This window comes from Lissotriton vulgaris, chromosome 1_1 (genome assembly GCF_964263255.1).
Source record: "Lissotriton vulgaris chromosome 1_1, aLisVul1.2, whole genome shotgun sequence".
NCBI lineage: Eukaryota > Metazoa > Chordata > Amphibia > Caudata > Salamandridae > Lissotriton > Lissotriton vulgaris.
Genome location: NC_141685.1, coordinates 1129780799 through 1129805584, shown reverse-complemented (window position 1 = coordinate 1129805584; position 24786 = coordinate 1129780799). Strand labels below are relative to the sequence as shown.

The window sequence follows — 24786 nt, the reverse complement described above, 5'->3', positions numbered from 1 at the left end:
AATCTCTAACTTATGTGCTGGCTACTGGTGGTCCACTTATTAATGACCATGAGCTGTGATGCCCAGTAGTAAAGGCAGATGGCAGATGTCCGGCAGATGCACGGAACCCACAGACTGCCATGATGTGGCACCTGTGTCCATGTGGTTAGTAAGACTTCTTCCTAGAAGGAACTGATGTCTGAAAATAGACTCTCAGTTTGTAAACATTTAAAGGAACCACGGAAGAGAAGGTATCTTGAAAAGCTCTCCTCTACCCATTGCTGATAGAGACAGCTTCTTCCAGGCTGCCAATTCTTCTTTGTTTGGAACAGGATGCGGGTAATTTAAAAGTCATAGCGGCCTCTGAGCCCAACCTCTCTCAGGTGCCCCCCACAACCTAGCAGGGACACAACTGTCACAACCATATGGTCTGGATGGAGCAGGGAGGGTGGCCTTGTCTGCCACCACAGAACACCCTGAGCCGTCACCTGAGATATCTGAATGGAGTCTGAGGTAGTCCTAATGTTGGGCAAACTGAAACCTGAGCTTCCATGGCAGGGCACGTATAGGCCATTTGCTGTTTGGGATTTGGAGAGTGTACAAGGATGTACAAGGCTAGGAGTAGAGAAGCATCAAACCCATCTCCACTGAGACTCAGGACTGGGTAGAAACATCAGGCTCATATCCTAAGAGGCCCACCTCATTGCAGAAATGAAAAAACCTTGATTGCCACTGTGTACAGGATGAGCCCTGCTTGGGGCTCAGGTGAGAATTTGGCTTGCTAATGGAAAACTGCAAGTATGTCAGATGTTTGGCTATAGGTGCATACAATTGTCTGCAGTGAGCCAGTCTTTAACAGCCTGGCGTCAATGTATGGGAGCAAATGTAGCTCCGATGGGAAGTAGCAACCACTGCCATCACTGTTGTGAACACCCAAGCGGCCAAGGTAAGCTTTGGAAATTGTAGGTGTTCTGACCCCACTGTGAATCAGTTAATGTCTGTGGAACTGCAGGACAGATATATAGAAATACACATCATGTACATCCAGGGACATCGGGCAGATGGGTCTTGCAGATCAGCTACTCTCGGCCTTTTATTTTATACAATGGGTGGAGGTCCAGTAAAGGCTCAAGAAAGTAGCACAAATAGCAACAGTCTTCTCTCTCTGAATTCAGCACCCACTCCATGGCTCCTACGGCAAGCAGAAGGCGGACTTCTTGCATCAGGAGTGGGGAATGCTCTGCTGAAAGTTGCTCTGATGTGGGAGGGAAATGTGGCAGAGGGAAAACGTAAGGCATGGAGTAGGTGAATTGCAAGACCTATCTGTCCGATGTGATGTATCTCCAGCCATGGTTGAGCTGCTGTATCCTGCCTTCTACTGGCTGGGTGTGGGCCTGTGAGGGCTTTGTAGCCACTGCTGACGGGGATAAGGAGGTAAAGTAAAGCTGGCCTTTCTTATGTGAAAGGCCACAATCACCACCACAAAATCGGCCTTGAAAGGATTGAGTCTGCTACTACACAGATTGCGAGGGCTGGCTTGTCAGCCCCCGGGAATAGTCCCTAAATTTCCTGAACTGTCAGTGGAACTGCGAGGCGGGAGACAAAAGCCTCAAGGATGATCCTGTGGATTGACTGTCCTTTAGTTGTTCAAGCGTCTAATCAGCCTTCTCGTCACACAATCTGGAGCCATCAAAGGGTATCTCCATCAAAGACGCTTGGACATATCCTTAAAACCCAGATGATCTTTTACAGGCATGCCGCCTCAGCACAAAGCTTGTGCTAATAGCTATGCCAGTAAAGTTTGAGGTGTCCAAGCCAGCACTCATGACATACTTAACCATGTCATGTCCATCATGTATCGTTTGAGCTAGCAACACTCTTGGGTGTTCCTGCCCAGAGGCTAAAGTGGCAAAATAGAACATTTGCTTTTCCAAAGCATCAATACTTTTCAATTCTCTCCAGAGAGTTGATCAGAAAAGAATTAGGATTTACTTTACTTGTTAATGCCTGTACCACCGAACTTTCAGATGTAGAATGCTTTGTCAAAAAATTGGGAACACCTGGAGCTGGTCTAAGCCGTCTGATCACAGGCCAACTGACCAGAGGGACCGAAAACAGCTTAGTCCAAATGGCCATGAGAGTTTATGTGAGAGCCTTATTGCATGGAGATATGAGCTCAGACGAGGTCGAACTAGTTTGAAGGATCTCAGTTAATAAAAAGTAGGCAATTGTAAATCTAGCACTTCTGCCCTTCGCACTGCTACTGTGAAAGAAGCACTTTCTTCAGTTGATGACCCAGGTGGCAAATCTAGCTCAGTCTCTGGAGATGTTTCTATCTCTCTGGCATTCTGTATATGCAGTTGTCCGCCGCCTCATCATCAGTGTTGTAGGGAACATTTTGTATACTTTGAACTTCATCAGAGTCTGATCCAAAAAGGCCTAAAGCTTCTGACAGTACCGGCATCGAGGCAGAGGCTGAAGATTGGAATCTGGTTGCATAACAACTTCTTGCACTTTTTTAATTTCGCACTATGACATCGCCCTGGTGCAGTCTAACAACAGTTTGGCTTTGGTTACCAGTGCTGGATTTGGAACTAGGGCTGGCACCAGTGGAGTCAGCATTTATGCTGGCATGGATAGAACTGGCGTGGACCCAATAGCCGGGGTGGAAGTCTGAACTGGTGCTGGAAACTGCTCACAAACTAGTCCACATGGGGAATTTGACACTGGGCGGGCCTGATGGCATGGAGGTGTGAAAAAGGGAGCTGCAAGCATTTCAAACAGTTGCAAAATGGCCTCCTAGAAAGCTGTTGTTTTTTTCGTCAGGGTCGACAACAGCCCAGAAATTTCAGGGTACACCCAGACCCGTTGAGAAACTGGACTAAAGTCAAAGACCTAGGTTACTTCTGGTTTATGATCTTTCGATTGATGTCCTCGTGCCGATCATCTGCTTATGATTGGTAGGATGGGTTTGAGTCCTGTTTACCTTTGTTGCATTTATGGCACTTTTTTGATTTTGACTTACTGGAAGACTGAGTGTGAACAGGACATTGTGCTACCCAGAGTCTTAAAAAAGATTGCGAGATGCCCCTTGACTTGGGGCGGGTACCAGCCTTATGCTTTGAACTTATTTTTTGCAATGTAGACATTATGCTCAATTCTCAGGTCGCCTTTGGGTGCATGTTTGCACATTTACCGCACAAGCACCAGAGTCAAACACAGTATGGGTGCGTGATCGATATCTACTTCCTGCGGTCTTGGCTCAGCTTGAATCCTGTTGCCTTCAGAGGAGGCATATTCCCTAGCACACTGTATAAGGAAATTCATAAGTTGTCAGAAGACTGATAAAGTTAGGAGTGGAACTCTTGATCCACGTTGAAGGCAGTGGAACAAAGGGACTGACTTCAGCACTTAGGCATGGCCCTTTTATGCTACTCTGCTCTCTCACTTCTTTGTGGTACAGAGTCACATCGGAGCCACATGCCATGACCTATCAGCCTGCGGGTATTCCCCAGATCCAGTCTGACTTCTGGAGATATTCAAAAGGTCAAGAATCTGTAGTTAGAGAAGTATCTTCAAAAATGGGATTTTAAGTTGGATTGCTTTTGTCCACATGCTAATTGCACATGTGCTATTTATCCACGCACAAACTGAGTACCCTGCTCTATTTTCCCGCAAGCTTATATCAGGTGAAACCTGGCGAGGATCTTGTTTGGAAATAGAGTGAAATACCAATTTGTACACCCTAGTACGCAACCAGCTTCCACAATTCTGACGCGTGTCAAATTCCTGCTTGTTACCAATGGGTATGAACGTTTTGTCTCTATTATCAGTGAGTGTGTAATGTTCTCTCCTGTTAAATCTTTGTGATAAAGGAGTGTATAGTATCAGAGTGTTCCTCATGAGGCGTTACCCTGCCATCTCAGTTTAGAAGACAGATTATTGGCTTGGCCTCAGTTAGATGTGAAAATAAACACACTTGTGTGCAGTCCCTTTTGTCATCACAGAGAATGTGCTGGTGGTTGCTAGGAGTGTAAGGTGACCCAGCTCTACATTTCTTTAATACTCCTGCTTCACCGATTCAACACAAGTGAGCACAAGTGTGAGGAGTGCTCGGAGTGCAGAGCCTGCATGACAAAGTAAGCCAATGCTTAATGCCTAAAACACCTTTTCATAGTTCATGCCTTTTATGTCCTTCAGTAACGTGAAGTACATAAAGTTGCCAGAGTCTGCAAAAAACATGTTCTGTTATCTTAACAAGTTTTATATAGAGCAGCGTATATCCGAGGGCTTCTTGGTGCTGATAACTGAGCAGAGCAAAGAAGAAGAAAAAAGGGGAAACAGTTACCTGTTGAAAAACCATGTTTTAAGAATTTTTCTGAAAACCTGTAGAGATGGTAGGATCTAATGTGGAGTGGCAGGGTATTCCAAAGTCTAGTGGCTCTTGCAAGGAAGCAGCTGCCACCCTATTTAGTTTTCATGAATCTAAAATGGGTCACTTTGTAGGTTCCCAGAGATCTGAGGTTCCTGTGAGGGGTATACCAAGAGATGGCTTTTTTTATGCAGCATTTAATATGAAGATCCTGGTGGCCGCAAACAGAAAATATAAAGATGACCCTACCTGCTTGAGGCATGTCAGGCCCTTTTATTTATTTTTGGTTTTCTGTGCTGCGGGGGAGAAGGGGTGCATGGGTGTGTTTCTTCACATATTTGAGTGTTGACAAAAAAGTTACCCACTGATGATGAAATGTCCCAAGCGGGTTTTGAGAGCTTTCTTAGTTACTCTTTACTGTCTTGTGGACTTTTTTCACAAACAGTAGTTCTCAGCAAAGATCTCCCCAGGAAACACCACTGGTCATCCTGAGATCATTTTCTATTGGTCCTAATGAGGGTTCACATACTGGTTTTGTAGTGTCCAAGGGCCTTACCCACTCACTGGTTCTGTAGCAAACCCGCACAACACTCAGGACATCACCAAGCGAACACAGCTTCAGGTACTCTGGTTTCTAACATCATGCTCTTTACTCCAGGGCAAGGGAAGTCAAACTCTCCCAGCAGAATGCTTTGTTTCTTAGTACCAATGCTCAATGGTTCAAGATGATTGTGTTTTGGCTCACCTTTGCAAATTCTTTGCATACAGTCTACTGGACACCACACATCATTGCCAGACTTTTGCGGGCAATGAGTCTCATGAATAGGAGTCCTACTTTTCAATTGCATTCTTTTTATTAGAATTATTGAAGTCGAGAGGGCCCGAATTCAAACCGGGATCATGGCCCGTGCATTCTGGCTTGGTACTGTGGGCATCTCGCACCCCTAGGCCACAGTGCCACTACATCTGCTGCCCTAATATTAGGTAATGTCCCTGCCAGATACTTGCGCTTGAAGTAAAATATGGAAAGCACATAGGCATGGTTTTAATCGTCTAATCAGAAGAGGATACACTGGCGACAGGGGAAGTGTTAGAGGTTGTATCACTACAGTTCAGGAGGGAGAACAGGTTAATCCCAAGATATTTTTCTCACCTACGGCAAGCCACATCCTCTAACATTTCTCCAAGGGCTACTCTACTACTGGGTAGTTCAGAATGTGGCTGTGTGCAGGTGTGTGTGATGTACTAGGCGAGTCAAGAATGGCAAACACACTTTAGTACAGTTTGAAAGTGTGCGTTTACAATGCATCTTAGTTACATTTGCAACATATTCAAGAGCGTAATGCACTCTGGGTTCTGCAAGGAGTGTGTAATGTACCCTGGTTAGTGCAGTGTGTGAAGCGCTGTGGGACCCAAGCGTGTCCCTAGATGGTACAAAGTGTGTGTAATGCTTCTGGGTGGTGCAGTATGTATAACACAGGGGTGGGAGAGTGTGTGTAACACATCAGTCATAGTGCAGAGACAGCATGACACATACTGGGTAATGAAGTGTATGTAACACACCCAGCATAGTGCAAATAGTGTGTAATGGTATCTGCCTAGTTTAGAAAGTTTGCTGTGCACTGTGGGTAGCACAGTGATGTCAGCCTCTATCCTGTATGTGCTTCTGTTTGAGTGTAATAGTAAACTATTTCAACTTGTTTAGCGCCCTTCCCAAGCTGAGCGAGAAGAAGCAGGCCTTCAACGCGTATAAGTCCCAACGTGAGAAGGAAGAGAAGGAGGAAACTCGCCTGAAGGCCAAGGAAGGCAAAGAGCATCTCCAGCACTTCCTGGAACAACACGAGAAGATGACATCAACCACCCGCTACAGGTACAGATTTACATGACGTATCACCCCCATCAGGCATAGGGTCACATTTCCCTCCTCCTGCTGCAGGTACAGGTTCACCTGACTAATCCCTGCAACACTATAGATGCACTGTCAATTGTCCCACCACCTGCTGCAGGTACGGGGGGGGGGGTCAGTGACCAGTCTTCTACTACTGGAACAGGGTGAGGATCACCGGCTACAGGAAAAATGTCACCTCATAGATCCCACTATAACACAGAGTAACCTGACTGATTTTCTTCTGCAGGTACTAAGTTACCTTACTAATGCCCTGATCCTCTACATGTACAGGATGCCTTCACAGATTACCTACTTAACCTATTTCTTGCCATGCTGCAGGTGCATAGTCACCTGACAGACACAAGGGTCACCTGATCTACCTATCACTGTAAGAAAGGGTTATTGTCACCCACTACCAATGCAGACCCTGTAGACAAGTGCCTACTATAGGTACAGGCTGAAGAGTTACCTGACCAACCACCTATAACAGGGGAATTCAAACTTTCACTGCCACAACTACACTGTGACCTCACCGATCACCTGCTAGACCTAAAAGGTCAGAACTATCCACTGCCAGGGCAGAAACCAGCTGACCCACCATCTCTTACAGGTGAAGTGTCACTACCACTGCCACAGATATGCAGGCACTATCATTCTCTAATGTTCCAGGATCAGATACATTTTGCTCTCTCCCTTTGTGCCAATCCTCCTCATTCTGTTCTCTCCTCGTCATCTGTGCGCGTAATCTCTCTTCCCTTTTCTGTGATCCCCCACCTGCTTCTACTCGCATTTCTCCTACTTGTGCACCTATGTTCACATTCTACCCTTTTTCTACACTCCACCTCTAGACTTTTGTGTGCTCTCGCCCTCTCTGTCTGGGCTGCATCTTATAGTGGTGTGATCACCTCCTCTGTGCCTGTTTACCTTCTATGTCTGTGCTCTCCTTCCAGGCCTGTGTACATCTTCTACCCTTTTTGTCTTCTGACCTACTTGTCTGGGGTCTGTCCAGGTGTGTCTCTTCTGACCTCCTATCCTTTCTGTGCTCTTGAAACTCAACCTCTAATCTCCCCATTGGTGTCTGCTCCTTTCATGTTTGTGCTCCTTCCTTATTGTCTGTGGTTTCAGCTCCCTCTGTGTTTCTGAGCACCTCCAACCCTTTCTGTGCTGCTCGCACCTTCCAGAGTTAGTAGGTGCTGGTTTGATTTTCTCAGGCCATGTCATGCTATTCTATACTATAATCTATCTCTTGTTCTATAGGAAAGCGGAGCAGATGTTTGGAGACTTCGAAGTATGGGCTGTGGTACCGGAACGGGATCGCAAGGAAATTTATGATGATGTCCTCTTTTTTCTGGCCAAGAAGGAGAAGGTAAGAGACTGCCATGTGCTGGGAAAACTTGATAGAAAAGGAAAAGATGGGGAAGGACAGGAGAGCTAAGACTGTGGAAAGGGAAGAAAGATGATAATGAGGTGTAGGAAGGGTGAAAAGAGTGGGTGTTGGCATGGAGGATACTAGGCACTGAAGAAGGTGTATGGGGCCAAAGAAGATTGTGGAAAGGCAGATGGCATGAAAAGAGGGCTATATGGTCATAGCAAAAGGGATCGAAAGACTAAGGAGAGTGGAGCCATGAAGAGTGGCGATTGAAGGGACGATTGAAGGGGCTGCAGAGGAGGACAGAAGACCTTGAAAACAATAATGCTAATGGTGATGGGATGGAAGGGCCTAGATAAAAGAGCTATGGGGAAATCGAAAGCAACACAGAGGGCATGTGGCACTAAAGGGTTATGGTGTTAATGGTTAAGGGTAGAGGGTTATGGAATAAAGGTTAAGGGCTTAGTGTATGAGTGTAGGGGTTAAGGTGTTAATGGTTAAAGATAAGAGTACAGCATTTAGGGTGGACGAGGTTAAGGCTATGGGGTTGGGGGTTAAGGATGCATGGTTTAAGAATTTGGGATACAAAGTAAAAAGTTTGGGATATAGAGATAGTGTTTCAGGGTTAAGTCGTTAAGGGTACAGGGTTAACCCATATGGTTACAATTCTTAAAGTCCCAGTCAGCACAGCATTAAATGAATGCTGAGTTTCAGATATTTTAGGTCTGTCTACTTGAGAAAAGCATTAAGTGTTGCTTTCCACAGATCCACAGCACTTAATTCATTTCAGTGGAACTCTCTATAATTTCGAAGTGATGCAATTGTTTCAAACAAAGAGATGCTGTTTCTCAGTAAAAACAACCGTATCCATTTGCACCTCGTTTTCTCTGCCTGTGTTTGGAATCTGGCTGCAAACCGCAATGACTGCAGTGTTTCGTCTAGCCTTTTGTGCAATAGTGCAGAGCTGAGTAAAAAAGGCAATGTGTTGAGGGCCAGCATTCTGAATGCCAGGATCATATTTTAGTGGCTTAAACACCTACTTACTATCAGAGAAACACATGCAAGGGGTCCTGGCTTCAAGTAGACAATGTAACAGATTAAACATGGGGGCAAATTCAGAGGAGATTTGCAGGTCTCGTTTGGCAGCCCCAAAGATGTTTTATTGCATATTTTTGTCCGAGTGTGTGGGTCAGGTCTTAGACTATGCCACATACCAAGTGTCATTTCCCAATACAAACCCCTTCGAGACTCTGTCTCTGCATTCTGCCACTACATCTCTGACCAGTGGCATGACATGGAACGAACACTTGCTTTGGAAAATGTCTCCCTAAATGGAATCCATTATATGATGCCCTGTTGTCGTTGTCAAAGCTGCTACCTCAATCATGTGGTACTGGTGTGACCTCAATGCGTGTTAATGGAGGTTGTCTCTCTGGATGCACCAATGGTTGCAACCATGCTTGGTTTAGGTAAGTCTACGGAATGTTTTTGCATGCATGAGATTTGATTTTCATTTTATTTGGACTTTAGTGGTTGTGCGGCTCTCCAGCTGCTTCGAAATTCTAGCTTGCAGTGTTAAAAATAAAGTTAGTTGATGAAAAGCAGGTTTTCTGCATTTAGTAAAGTCGTAGAAAGTTGCCTTCCAGTGTGAGTTGAAGGGGTGAAGAGACGGCACAGTGGTCAGCGTTGTTTATTTATGTACATTTATTTGCATTACATGAACCGAACTAGGAAGCAATGAAGCACTAAACAGTAGTGAGAGATCGTGGTCCTATACAGTTGTTAACGGGGGGCGGCCATCAGATAAGTTCTGATGTGTTGGCGTAATGCACCATAAAGAAATGTTTCTTCAGTTCTTTCCTGAATTGCAGGAGTGTAGGAACTGTTCTTATGAGCATGGAGATCTTCTTCCACCTCCTGTGTGAGTTGATGGAAAAGGTCTGGTTTCTGTTTTTAACTTCTTGCACACCTTCATCTCTATCTTGGAGATGTCATAATCTTCTGGTGGGTCCACGAGAAGAGTTTAGCTTAGTGTCCAGGTGTTTTTATTCAGGCCTTGAAGGCGATTCATTTTGTCTTCATGATGATGATAGGGGCCTGGAGGGGGTGGCCTTAGTAGGTCTTTAGGCACTCAAATGATCTGGTCAGATTTCTGTAAACCTTTAATGCTGTACGCTGTGGCATGCCGGATGTTCTTCCGGGTTGCCAGAGTGGGTGCCTTTTAGTAGAGCATTGCCTCCAGCTGAAAGAGGAGCCGGCGTTTGCAGTATGGCTCTGCAACCAGTTCCCAAAAGGCATGGATTGACTTGCTTGTTGAGGGACAGTGGAACATATCCCTCTTGGTTTTCCAGGTAATGTGTTCTTTGAATATCAGGCCTGCATTAAGGGGGAATTAAATGGATTGAGCACTATCAGTCCGATGAGAGGTTAAGCCATGTAGATTTAAATTAGCTGTGATCCAATCTGAGGTTGTTTGAAGCAGTTGACAAACAGGAGGAGTTCTTTTTTCATCAGGTTGAGCTCTATGTATGTGCTCGACATCCAATTTAGGTTAGAGCAGCCGCTGAGTTTGTAAAATTAAATAAAAAAGTGCAGGGTATCATAGCCTTCCTAGGAGCAGGCGCTGCCAAACTCCAAGGCTTTCAAACACCAAGGGTGCCTAAACTTGATACTGCCTCGTGCTTCTTTTTTCCACCACCCAATGCTTTTTCTCTCCAGCCAACTCTTGCAGATTCTTTTTCATTCTTGCTTACACAAATCTTTGATTGTACTACTGAATTTCAAAACCAATAATTTGGTACAAGAATATCGATGACAGAATATTAAGGGGCAAATTATCCAATAGTAAGTGCATACAAGGAAGTATAGATTTACAATTCCTCACTCCACATCTATGTACCTTGAAGATATAGCTCCTGCGTAGGTACATATATGTGGAGTTAGGTATAGGAAATCAAGACTTACTTAATTGTCGCCATTTTATTTTCAATATTCTGTCCTCAATATTGCATCCCAACAATATTGTGATTGTGATATTTAAGAGACACCCCTTCCTTTCTTTTCTTCCTGATTTTCCCCTTTCTCTCTTTCGCTGCACCTCAAAGGCTGATTTTTAAAAAGTATGTTCCGATCCCGATTAATGAGTGCGGCTGCCAATGCAAAACCTCCAGCAAGCACCAGCACATACCATACCAAAATGGGAGACCAGGCAGACAGAGAGTGACAGCAGAGGTCGTAGGGTGTAGAGATTTGTTGAGGTCCCCGTCATTGAGTGTTTTGTTTTAAAATGCAGGTTACATTTGCCAAAGCCCCAGGCTGTTAGTAAATGCCTTGAGACAGCACCTCACCCTTTACTTCCCCTCGTCGCCAAAGGCTTTCAGCAATTTTTGTCTTGCATTGTTTATGGGCTCAGCCATCCTGTGCAGTCCTTCATGGGAAGGAAAACCACGACCATTTGCTTTTCAAAAAAAATAATAATTGATGGATAATGAAAACTGCCTTGTTCTGAGGACACCAGCTGCTCAGCCACCATGATGACACTATCACCAGTGTCTCTCCGTGCTTAAAGTCTGACCACATTAATATTTGACTGTTATCTGTATCTCTACAGGCTACTGGGCCAGATGGCCAGGGCAGCTACATCCGCTCCACCCTCTGAGACTAGAGTTGCCTCTGTGAGCTCTCTGACATGGTCAGGGTTCACCTGTGATCCCATCTGGAGACTTACTACTGAATTTACTGCAGGTGCACTAGAGGGATTATTTTCGTTGGGACAGCTAAAGTCTCCAGTTCGGTGATCGAAAGCCTTACAATCATCATGCCACCAAGCCTTTTTGGGGATCCCAGTTTTTACCCTGGTACACACCCTTAGACTGTGTAGATTTTCTTGGCTCACCCCCCTGAACAGGTTTTTGGAGGGCTTTAGACTACTTTTTTTTATCTTTTGCTTGATCACCATCTTTCCCTTGGGTGGTGGCTTCCTGGCTTCTTTCTCCAAGTCACCCCACCAGTGGTAGGTTGGTCACCTTTGTTTTGACCCAGTGATCTGCTGCTTCCCCAACTCTTGGGGAGAACGTGGACCTAGGTCTACCAGGTACTAATATAATTTCTCTTCATAACAAGGACTTAACAGAAGCTCTTTCATCAATAAATTGTAAAGTCCATCCGAATCATGCACATTGTTACCTTTCAACCAGCCACCTAGGGCTTTTACTGAAAGGTCTACTAAATCTACCCAGGACTGACTCTGGATTTTTCGAGTCCATCTGAACCTGATCATTTCTTCCTCAGTGGTGAGTCCAAAGCCCTCAATCAGGGTGTCCTTCATGAGGTTGTAAGACTCAGCATCTGTCTCATTCAGTGTCAGGAGCCTATCCCTACACTTTCCTGAGATCAGTTGCCAAAAAGGAGAACCGCAATGATTCGTGTTCAGCTGTCTCCGTTTACAGGCCCTCTCAAAGGCTTTAAACCAATTGGTGTTATCATCACCCTGTGACTATTTTTGGACAATCCCTTTGGGATTTTAAGGTCAAAACCATCTTCCCTATTTATAATGTTGATGCCACCAGAGATAGGTCCAATGCCCAGCTCAGATTGTTCCTTTTCTATGGCCAGGAGTTTAGCCTCCAATGCTATCCTCTTGGCCAGTTTCTGAGGTCCTGCATCTTCAGCATCTATTTCTTCTGAGACACTACTAGGTGTGCTCTCAGTGGTTTTGTCTTCAATTTGAATGCTGCTGGAATCATCATATACTTCAGCATCTGCCTTCCCTTCTCCAAGGGGGGGTTTCTCCCTCAGCCCTGGCCCTAGCACTATCTGTAAGTAATTTTTGCAGATATGCTTTTGTGGGTCTAGACCCATGACGAGGTCCCGTGCTTTGCAGCATGTCTTAAGTCTGTCCAACTTAAGGCTCTTGTAGGGTCCCAGGTTGAGCACCTGGGAGGAACATGATGCATCAGTCATGGTTTGAATTTAGTTGGGACCTTTTTAGAAAAGTGATACAAATGCGGAGTACTCTCTAAAAGGCCTCACTTACTCAAAATATTATCAAAAGCAGCTGAGAGCGGAGCTCTTCATGTGCATTGCGAAGAACCATACTTTCTTCCATTAGTTTCGATATCTTAGCCAGCAGCATCCCCTGGTGTTTCTCATTCTCCCGCTGCAGCTGTGCATATTTCTGGTTGTGGCTCTCCAACGCTCGCCAGTTTTCCAGCTTTAGAGAATTATACTGCACCTGCAAGTCCAGGAGCTGCTTCTTCACATCTTAATGCTGGTTCTTCAGGATCTTGTGGTGAGAGGGGAGGGCGACGAAGTGGTTAATGGCGTCTTCCTTCTCTTTGCTCAGGACATCTAATTTAAATACTACAAAATCTTCCTTGGTCTTCTTGTGCTCCGCACGCTCTTTCTGAAGGGACCGCTCCAGCATGGACCGCTGCTCATACACCACTTCCAACTGGGCAGAGAGCGTCTCCTGCTGCTGCTTGAACTTGAGGGACATGTTCTCGGAGCTGTGCACTTTCTCGTGTAAGTGCTTGTACAAGTAGAGCACGGACCCCAGGCTCATCAAGGCGAGCAAGCAGATGTCTGTCTGCAGAATACTCTTCTGCCTGCGAAATCCACAGGCCCGGGTCCCATGGCCGGAGAGTTTGGTTCCTCGTCAGCGAGGGCTGGGCCCTCGGACTTCCATTATCATCTTGACAGTAATGTCCGACTAACAGTCTTAGGAGCCATACGCCTGCCTTTATAGCCCTGCTCCGCCTCACAAATTATGACGTTATTGTGAATTCACAGCGCCACACTGTTACATCAAAGCGCTTTGCGTACCATACGGGTATCAACCCTGATGTCTACTTTTAAGTATGTCTTCACCCAGCACAGTACAGCCTTGTCATCCCGTGTGTACATCACTTCACGTGCTGAGAGCCTTTCCTGTGCACGCCTGGCCCTTCAGAGCCGCTGCGCCTGTGACGATGCTCCTCGAGCAAGGGCAGAAATGCATGGATGTTATCAAATGACTTCCAGGCGAATATTTCAGCAGGAAGCACGTGTCCTTTAACGTACAGCTCATCACTTTTCCGTGGAAGTAGGCACGTTTTCACAACGCTGCACTCTGTTCGTCCGGAGGGACCAGAGACCCGTGGGGAATCGCCGGTTTAAACTCAGTCTGCAGCCAAACGCTCTCACCAACAGCCCAGTTTAGTGAAGATTGAAGAGTAAGACAGTGAGCATGAAAGAGAGAGATAGAGACATCTGAAAGAGAGTGGAGGTGAGAGAGAATATAAAAAAAAGAGAAAGTGTACAGGCCAGATGTATTAAGGCTTTCTGTGTTCGCAAAGGGTCTTATTCACAAAATCGTGCTGTTTACGACTGCAAAAACACCTTTTGGTATGGAGCAAACATAAATTGCGATTCTGTAACACATTACACATTACACATTTTGGTTTGCATCTACATTCCAAATTAGTATTTGGATGGGCATGTTTAGGTTGTCTCTTCAAATACCAATTTGGAATGGGACACATTAAGGTTTTGCAACCAAAATCCAGTGGTAAAACATTAATATAGTACTGACTACACAAAGGTAGTGGTATCACAATTGCACATGAGAAGGGGTCCCTTCCACTTTGTGAATGTTGACTAAATCATTTTAAAGAGTCTTATAGACCACTGCCTAGTCTTAAAAAATTCTTGTAAAACCTTTTGCTTTTTTTGAATGTACATCGGTCCTTTAGAACATACAGGTTGTGGTGCTCATTCAGAAATCCAAGAAAATGTGAAAAATGGGAAGTGATCAGATAACAGTTAATATTTCACTTGGTTAGAGGAATGTGATATTATTGAGCTGCTGAAATGCATTAAACAACATTAGCACCGATTTAGCACACTTTAGTAAAATAATGACTTTATTGTTATGTACTATGTAAGAACTAGATGTGCCTCACATAAAAAAAAAATAAAACAATTAATTAAACAATGCAAGTGAAATCTCAACTCAGGATCTCGGGTGCATCATTCATTCATTGGCAACTAAGTAGGGGTGATGGAAAGCTGATAGGAAATGTAGGGGGGGGGGGGCAAAAAGTAAGAAGTTACCGACTCCTTGTGGACTGATCGTGTGATCCTTTGCACTTGGAGAAGTGTGGCTCAATGGTTAGAGCGGCAGACCCTGATGCAGAGGTCTAGCCCGGGTCCAGGGTTCAATTCCCAGCCTTGGCGGGTCTTGGGCTCAAAATTCCACGGACCTGATAATTCTCACCTCGGTGCCTATTCCAATCATGGGTCCCACTCTGCAACTCTGGGCAATAGCTTGCTTCATCTCCACAACGGCCCCCACAACGCTAAGGATGCCTGGCCTCCACCTTGGGGGTGCCCAGGAGTGGACACCTCACAGGGAAAGCCAGGATGGGTTCCACAGCGGTATTCGTACAAGCGCCTTGAGACCCTTGCGGGAGAGTAGTGCGCTATACAAGTATCCATTTACATTTTTACATTTACACTTCAATTGCATGTTCTGGAGTAGAGTAAGCTGAGAGGTAGCACTCCAGTGTAAGGCCAGTGCTTTTAAGTTCTACGTCACCAAGCTCTCTTACATGAGGCCCAAATCTATAAAATATTTTTAGCTTGTAAGGCAAGGCCATGTACTGTTTTACAAGACATATACTTCTGCTGTTGACAAGAAACTCCTGCATGCTCCTTGTAAACTACGAGTTAGCCATTCGTATGTGTTGCATAAAAAGTTAATTTTATTCTAGCCTTATTTCAGTTGGAAAAGCACTTAATTATATGTTTCTAATATAATTTAGATGTGCATGTTCCTAACATAAATCAGATATGCAGCCCTAAAGGGTTGTATACTTACCTGAAGTAAATAGAAAAATAATGAACTATATTTATAATTCAAACAAGTCACCTGAGCCGCACAACAAAAGCATAATTCAACCCTTTAGAAAACGGCAACTGTTGCCTCCTGCTTAATGAGTTTACTATTCTGAACTAACAATAACAAAATGATACAACATTCGAAGTGATTGCTTATACTGACAGTGTTTGAAAAGACTCCGGCCCTCACTGTGAGCTTCCCGAATATAATTGTTCGGATCTCGGTATCCGGAATGTCCACTTCTAGCTGATATCCCTGCACCTAATCTGGGGATTTACAATTTATGTTTCCATGAATGGGGACTAACATGTAGAACCAGGACTGCCAGATCTAATTCTGCATACTGTCTCCCTCCCAAGGGAAATAACAGTCCCAAGTTGACCCTCATGATCACCTCCTTTGGGCAGTTGGTAACCCCCTTCCACCTGCTATGGTGCTGGTGGAAGGGGTGAGGACAGATTAGAGAAGGGAGAGTTGGGGTGGAAGCATTTATTGCTCTCCCAATTTTGCAGCAACAGTGTCTGTTGTCTCTGAATCAAGGATTGCAGTGCCCTTTATTTCTGGACCTACTATCCCCAGGTAGGTAAATAACAGCCTTCTCAAAATGGCATGGAATGTTATCCACATTGGGACACCACTCGGGCTACTTGTAACCTTCATTGTAATAAGACTCGCCCAAATAAAATATGTAAGAAGGTACTTTCTTGCCCTCTGCCACTTACATCACAATATTTTACTCCTTTTATATCATTACAAGAAGATCTTACATATGAGGTCAAATTAACATACACTCTAAAAATTGGCTTTTATGTCTATGAAATACTGTTTGAGTACCAAATTATGCATTTCATTACTAATAGTGTAGATAAATACGTTTTGAACAGAATCTAACTTTATGTTTATGCTTGTGCTAACCTGAAAACATCCTCCTTTAAAAAAGTTGAATGCCTTTTTTGGCACATGTGTTCAAGCTAAAGGCCATATTTAGATGTTGGTGACCAGGGTACTCTATCAAAAGACAGATATGTCCATTCTGCTGTGCTTAGAATGTCATTAACTATAATGTACATGTAAGGCGGCTGATGAGACATCTGCCACTTTCTTGTCTGAGTAACCGGTCTGCCTATACGCTAAATAGGGTCCTAAGAATTTATAATACCATATGATGAACCTTATCTGCCCAGAATAGGCACAAAATCGCATGATTTGTAACTCTTTCCATGATCTATGAGTTCAACTAAAACTTCTAAACCCAGTAGGAACCAAACTAACCTTACTATGGAGATCATATATTGATATATGAGCTCCACGATAATTGGGAAACCAAGTCATATCAGACTGATGCACACTTCAGAGCGGACGAAAGATCTCAAATGAACTGACACAGAACTCTTACGTATCCCATGTCCCTATGCGTGCATCTCATCCAGTCCAGGTTTTTGCTTTGCATTCTGGGATTTATAGTGCTCTTGAGCCCATTATACACACAGGACTACAAGTCTCAAAATGCAAAGTAAATATAAAAAAAAACACAGGACTGATGACAGACTCATGCCTGGACATGGAAAACTCATCCAGTGTTGCCCGGAGGAAGGTGTGAAAGCTTAGGTGGTGCACTGTGCTGGCTGAGGCAGACAAATGGACAGTCTGGCTATGCATAGCATTCCTTTGCTGCCAGTAAGGAATACAGTGGACTTTTCTTCAATCCCTCCCATCCCTCCAGTGGATTTACCCTTGTAACCAAAAAGTAAGATTTTGGCCTGTGAACCTTCTCTTGTCTGAAGCACACAATCAAGGAAACCCTTGGTGATTGGCAATGTCCCGTCTGTTCCCTAGCAACATCCTCACTCCTCTTGCATTATGCCTCTCACTCCGTACATTTGAAGGTCATTTTAGTCCGTGTGGCTCTGCTCTTGTGCCTCACTCCGCTCTTACCTTGTGCCTCTCGCATCCTTCTCATACTAGTGGCGCGTCGACTCATTGTAATTTATTGTAGCTTTAATATAGCACTTTATACACCTGTTGTAGTGAGCCAAATCTAATTTTCGGATAGATAACACTCTCCAAACCGTGGTGGGAGTGTATGGTTGGGAAAGTGCTGTATTTGTTGCGCTTCTGTGGGAGAGGCGTTTAGTGTTAAACATGGATGACCTGACAGTGGCTCCTATCCTTTTCAGTGTGATGGAGTATGAGGTAGGTATGCAAGTAAACATTCTTATTAGCTTGTTAGATATACTCTGCAGTTCCCCTGTTAGTGTCATTGTTTCTATTACGCTAGAGCCAGGCTTCTGCCAGGATGGTCTGTTATAGGTATTCCAGTTGTGGGCAGCCAAGGAACTAAAACATATAAGCAGCTATTCAGCATCAAATGCAGAGAGGTGCCGCAGCATGGGGTGAGTACATACACACCAAAACTGGGTATTTAGAGAAGGACCAGTGATCCATGTGCCAGTATGAGCAAAGCAGAGATGCTGTCAAATTAGTAAAATGATACCAAATGGGCAAGAATCAGAGGTGGGGACATGCACAGCAGCCATGCAACAGGTACACTGCCTACTGCTGTAACAAAAAATACTCAGAATGGGCGAGGAAAGAAGTGGTAGAGCAATCAGTGTTGGAAACCCAAGTAGAAGCTACACCACCTTGAAAGTTCCAGTTGTGATCTACTCCTGCTAGGCTGAGGGATGCCAGACTGTGCGTGGAAGATCATGCCCCAAGCCTCTCTTGTGATGTCAGAGACCGCTAAGCGTCTGCGTCTATCTTATGATTCCTAGTTACTTCATGGCTCAGACCCTGGTGGAGTGGCACCCTGCTCATACAAAGGTGAGAGATTAGGTACTAGTTACTTTACTGCACTGATCGTGCAAGAGTGAATTGGCCCACCCTGTGTTACCCTTCTGTTCTCATCCCTCCATACAAGGTCAGATTGCAGAAACCCTTGCTCTTTCTAAATTTCTTTAGAAGGCATCCTCCTGCCCTTCTAGAATTTACTCCCAGACAACTTACACTTTTGTTAGTAGTAGGGAATATTTCATGGTACAGAAGAGACAGTGTAGAGAAAGGAGACTCCCATTGTTTCAGCTAGTACAGCTACATGGCTAATAAACTATTTTGTAAGTTGTTCAATCTGATATCTCATAGCTCCCATGCCCTTCCCTCTGCCTCTAACCTGCAGTCTCCTATTATTTTAGGAAGAGGCCAAGCAGCTTCGCAAGCGAAACATACAGGCCTTGAAGAACATCCTGGACAGCATGAGCAACGTCAGCTTCCAGACCACATGGTCCGAGGCCCAGCAGTACTTGATGGACAACCCAAGCTTTGCCGAAGACGGGGACTTGCAGAGTGAGTCGTGTGCAGCACTCACTGATTCATTCTATAACATTGCTTTTCCCTTTCGGATCGGATATTGGCACATTCATACAAAAATGTAAAACATGGTGTATGGATCATTGGAATATGTATCCTCATATTATACTTATGGTTGTATTATAGTCAATTGTTTTTGCTCATTGCACCACTACAGAGAAGGACCACCCATATTCAAAACAGTCTTGGCTCGCTCTAAAATGTAAAGCCCAACCTGAGCTGTGTGACCGGTGATTATATCTTTGGTTGATATATAATTTACCTTGTTGTGAAAAAAATGTGCCACTATTAAATTTTTCTGAAAAGTAGGACCAAGGGAGTGGTTGTGATTGGAATATACCAATATTCGACATCAGGAGAGAACTGGAATGTTTAGAAAAACTAATTTAGGAGATAACCTTTGTGACTGAGGATATTATAGTCGGTTGACATCTAACATACCTTGTTGGATTCAAGAGGACCCTGGGATGGAAGGTCTGCTTGGTCAGCACGAAACAGTGTGACGATTACATTCATAGAAACACATGGTGTGCCGCAGGAACTGTTGATTTTTGACATTTTAATCACGGCCACTCTGCATTACTGTCCCCTTTGATTCTGGCAGCATCCTGATATCCAATAACGGTATGTTCTAATCAAACACTAATCTCTCAGGTTCGCTCAGTATCTGAGTTCCAGAGATGTAAAAGTGATTATAGTAGATCACAGCAAAACTTGTTAATGTTATGCTACTAGAAAGGTATGTAGGACTTCGCGAGCGGTACAGTGGTAATGTTCCAAACTCAATTCACCCCTCCCGCCTGAGATTCAGCAGTGGTACATTCCAACTGATCACTCTCTGCTCTATGCAGTTGAATATATCATTCCACTCTTGCACTGCCTTATTCCAGCTCTCTCTAAATGTAAATGTCCAGAATTTGTAAAGCGCGAACAATTACTCGAAGGTGGCTAGGCGCTGGGGGCCGTCTGGAAGATTAAGCGAGCTATTGCCCAGAGTCACATGGTGTTGGGCAGTTCTGCCGCCGGTGCCAGGGATCAAACCATGAACCCCTGGGTTCCGGAGTCAGTCGCCCTGGCCGCTGCGCCACACCTCTTACCTAAGAGTCCACACTAGCAAATGTCATTCACACCCACTCACTTTTAAGTCCCGACGCTGGAAGTTCACCAAAGCATGTTTCATGTCTGTTTCCTTCCTGCTCTAGATATGGATAAGGAGGATGCCTTGATCTGCTTTGAGGAGCACATCCGAGCTCTAGAGAAAGAAGAGGAGGAGGATAAAGAAAAAACAAGGCTGCGAGAAAGGCGTCAGCAGCGTAAGAACAGGGAATCCTTCCAGGTGACCACTTACTCTTTCTGCTCCCAGTGCATGCAGTCTAGTCTATTCCAACCCCACACCTGCCAACTGAAAGCAACCTCTCCGATCCCCATACAGGCAAGTCCTTCAATTCTACAACCCCATTAGATGTCACTGCCAAGTACAGGCAATCACTCCTATGCCACTGATCTTAGTACAGGCACTCTCGCCCATCCAGCTACCCAAGCAGAGACAATCTCTCCCATCCTACTGCCCTTTTTACATCTCACTGTCCAAGCACAGGCAATCGCTGCAATCACATTGTCCCAGTACAGACTAGCTCTCCCATCATGTTGCACGAGTACTGCCTATCCATTCTACCATCTCCAGCACAGTCAATCTCTCCCATCACACAGCCCCAGTACAGGCATTCTCTCCCATCCTCTTGAACTCCGTACAATGTCCCCCCTCCAACTGATCACAACGTAGGGACACTCTCTCATCCAGATTTCTCCAAGTACAGGTAATCACCCCCATCCCACTGCCTCAGTACATGCAGTTTCTTTCACCCCCCTGTCCACAGAATATGCAAATCTCTTCCATTCAGCTGCCCCAGTACACACCACTGTCCAGAGACAGTCAACAACTCCTCTCCCACAGGTCATAGACAAGCTCTGTCACTGCCCCAGTGCAGGTTACTTCTTCAATCACATTGTCCTTAGTATGTGCCACCTCTTACATTTGACTGTCCACAACACATGGCACAATGCCCTAGTGAAGACAATATCTCCCATACTACTTTACCAGTGCAAACAATATCCCTCATTTACCAACTGCCAGTACAAGCAATCTCTCTCAACCCCACTCCTCCAAGTGCAAGCAATCTTCACCATACCAGTATACTCAATACAGGCAAACACTTCCATCCCCGTCCCCAGTACAGGCAATCTCTCCAATCACAGAAGTTAGAGGGACTGGGAGTGATCAAAGTCCAGCATACACACTCCCCCGTATAGTTATCAGAAATCAAAGTATGCTTATCCTATCCAGAGCCAGGGGAACACTATTTGTGCATGCGGGAATATAAGCCCTCACCCACAACAACAGGTGGCATGCTTCATCATCGGGCAACTTCTTGCTGGGTCAGCACTGCAGTGCCCAATGGCCCCTGCAAGAGGCTGTTTGAAGTAGTTATCTTTCTCAGTTTGCCACAATTTATGCAATCCATTAACTTGGACCCCCAAATAAAATAATTTTCAGTGGGGCACTATAGTTAATTTTAATTCACTTCCACTTCAATCTACACTTTTCACATTTAGCTCTCTACCAATAATAGTGCATAATTTGCAGCAAAGAGAGAAAAATAACTCTGCCAAAGAGCCCCTTTTAGGGGCTCATTGAACATTGCAGGGCTGGCTCAATGTGGAGTTGCCCGATGTTGAAGCAATCCACCTCTTGAGGTGGTAAGGGCTTTTGCTCCAATTAATTATATTCTCATGTGCACAAATAGTGTTCCCCTGGCTCTGGACAGGAACAGCATATTGTATGGTTTTTTAATCGCTCCCACCATGCTGCCTCATTACAGTTAAACTCTCTCCTCCCACTATTCCCAGTACAGGTGCTCTTTCATATCCCACAATTGTTTACAAAATCTTCTAATCCCCAGTTTAAAGCATACGTTTGAGGATGTACTTGTGATTTCTTAGGTTCCAATACAGTTAAGGTCCCTTTGTGTGACTGAGGCCTGAGCAATCATTGGCTCCCTCTAACCTCCACCTCTTCTCCTAGCACTTTCTGGACGAGCTTCACGAGACAGGACAGTTACACTCTATGTCGACCTGGATGGAGCTGTACCCTTCTGTGAGCGCAGATATACGTTTCTCAAACATGCTTGGACAGACTGGTAAGAAGTACTACATGTTGCTCTGTCACACACGATCTGTGCAGGGCACTGTTAGAAGATCACAAGTTCCAATGCTTTTTGTCTCTCATGGAGCTCAGTCACGTCTACCATAATACAGAGTGATATAAGGCCAAAGCCATTAATCTCAAGACAATTTGGTTTTCCAGAATATGAAATGTGACATGAGAACATTTTTGTGCTATGATGAATGTACTGATCTGTAACACCACAAAAGTGACATTTGGTTGGAGTTGCGCAATCTCTGCTCTATTAATAATAATCAGGCAGGATTGCATTTACGAATCCGCCAAATGCCTGCAAATGAGGGAATGGAGGCCTAAGATGGACAGCAGACCTCCGCCCCTTACTTGGCGTTCACACAATGTGAACATGGCAGTCTCTGATCCTAAAGGAACACGCTCTGCAGTGTTTAAAAAATATTGTCAGCATGCAAAACGCTGGCATGTCAGATTGTATTGTAATTGTATGTTTGTGATATGCACTGGCCATCTAGTGTTGGGCTCGGACGTGTTCAACTTATTTTTCTTTGATGAAGAATTTCAAATCACAAGGTATAGGGACTCCACCAATGACTGGTAATGTGCATTGGCATCAGCTCTATTGTTTTCTTTCCGCGGTCTGTTTTGGACATGTTACTGATTGGGCTCTAGGTCGATGCCAGACTTCTCAGGGGTATTCTCTCCCTTTGGAATGGAAACTCTTCTTCAGCAGTGGGTTTCCCTTCACCACGACGTTAGCCAGGCTTGGCCACCGGGTTTGCACTCAATGCCCTTCTCCGAGGCCCTGCCCACTTTGGAGCTTTTTGCATCATCATCATCCACTTTATTCTTTTCCACTCCAACGATGACTACTCAGTGATGGAAAGGGCTCCTTTTCAATGCAGCCCTCAGTGTCATTCCAAGTACCCTTCGACTGACCACCACTAGGTTTGCAATCTCTGCCTTTTGCTGGAACACAACAAGGCCACTTGTTCTGGCTGCCTCGCCTACCGCTCCAAGAACACCTCACGGTATCAGCACAATCTGCGCTAAAAAGAGCACTGGCTGAAAAATGACAGCATGAATATCTTCAGGGAATGGGACACTGAGGAGGCCCTGGACCGAGCTCCCACTCGGATTTGGAGACAGAGGAGCAGCAGGACTTGGAAACACATCAAGGTATCAAGTTATCAACCATGAGCTCAAACAACTCTCCTTCCACCAGTTGCACAAAGACATTGTGCACAGGCCGAGCACTGCCCTGGTGGGGGAAGAGCACTGAACCCCAACAACAAGTTTTAAGTCTACCACTGCCTGCAGGCCATGATCAGTACCGACAGAAGACCTTGAATCCGAAACTGAGCCCTCCCCATCCCCAGCCACACGCTCTGTTGGCAGCAACAGTTCTGCCAGCGCCAGCCCTAAATCAGCTTCGAAGACTTCTTCAGATCCGAAACATCACTCAGTCCTGAAAGTCACCTTGGTGCCGGAAAGCCATTAGACTCCCTTGACGTCAGAGCCGTCTTCTGTGGGGTGTGAGGACCTGGAGCAGCCCATCCTTCAGCGTCTCCAGGAAGAGCTTTGCGCTTGACAGAAGAGATTTTTCATTTACCCACAGACTGGGAAGATCTCTTCTAAACTGCCTCCTAAGATACAGGACACTTTTCCTAGGAAGAAGAACTTTACCTTTGAAGAGGAGCTTGCATTGGAACCCTTACCTCCTCCTAATCAGTTGAGAGGTGCACTCCTGTTGGAGTCGTCCCAAAACGCTGTTGCGATGCAGTCCCGCTGTCTCCGAGCTTCATCCTGCGAAGGAGATAGCTGTAGCCGAAGGTATGGGATTAGGTCGTTCCAACAGACTGTGTAGATGGGTACTCCTGATCGTCTCTCTTTAGCATGAAGGCTAACAATAGATAGGTGTAATATTACCAACGTTATGAACAATTACCATGATGGAATTGTTTGTATTTTTCACTATTCTAATAACGCTTATTACAATAATGTCTCCCATCTTTCTTACAGTCTCAGTTCATGTTTTATTTACAAAGATTAGAGGTTTTGAATAAATGTTTGAAAATGCAATATTGTATCTTTTCTTTGTGGCAGTTTGGGCATGCAAGAGTGACAAATGAAAGAATTACACCCATTTCCACGATTTCTGGGAATCTGAGAGTCATGTTCTAGGTTACTGACAACATCTATATCTCTGAAGCTTTAGGAGTTTGGATACGGTACTGTGAGCTAGCCACACAGACCAACATTCACTGATTAAATAAGAAGATTCAGCCTCTCTATTACAAAGTTTTGTTGTTCTAAATACACAGTCTTAGTAGATTAGTAGGAATCTTATAACACCATCAAGTGCACCTTTGACGTAGCTGATAATGCAAAATCAAGGTGATGGATGGAAGGCTTGAATTAATCTGAACTACTGAAATTCGTTCGGGCTGCATCCTGATCCATGATTTTTATTTTACCCACCATGCCACTTCAATTTGGACCCAACCATATACAAATCAGTCTTAACCCTGCTCCAATGGGAACAGTCCAGCCCAAGCTGCCAAGCCAGGTCCTCCCTGAATTAGAATTCAAACAACCTAGGACCACTTTCACCCAGATAAGAGCTCGTCAGCAAGACGTAGCTTGTTTCCAGTGGCACAGTGAGCACGGGACCCACGTTTGGGCATACCCGTTGCACTAGGGCATCAATTGAAACAACAAGGTGATGGATGGAATG

At 44.9% G+C, this 24786-nt stretch overlaps 1 protein-coding gene and 1 pseudogene across 1 annotated transcript in view; one reads left to right on the top strand and one right to left on the bottom strand.

Annotated features, from left to right (window-relative positions):
* The window catches only part of LOC147748761 (pre-mRNA-processing factor 40 homolog B-like), a 146360-nt gene that overhangs the window by 38325 nt on the left and 83249 nt on the right, over nucleotides 1-24786 (top strand). Inside the window, exons 10-14 of the mRNA XM_086928428.1 lie at nucleotides 6057-6221; nucleotides 7497-7605; nucleotides 18679-18829; nucleotides 20056-20189; nucleotides 21936-22050. Of these exons, the coding sequence (XP_086784554.1) occupies nucleotides 6057-6221; nucleotides 7497-7605; nucleotides 18679-18829; nucleotides 20056-20189; nucleotides 21936-22050 (674 nt within the window). The remainder of the gene's footprint in view (nucleotides 1-6056; nucleotides 6222-7496; nucleotides 7606-18678; nucleotides 18830-20055; nucleotides 20190-21935; nucleotides 22051-24786) is intronic.
* On the bottom strand, nucleotides 12644-17438 carry LOC147748762 (Golgi integral membrane protein 4 pseudogene; annotated as a pseudogene).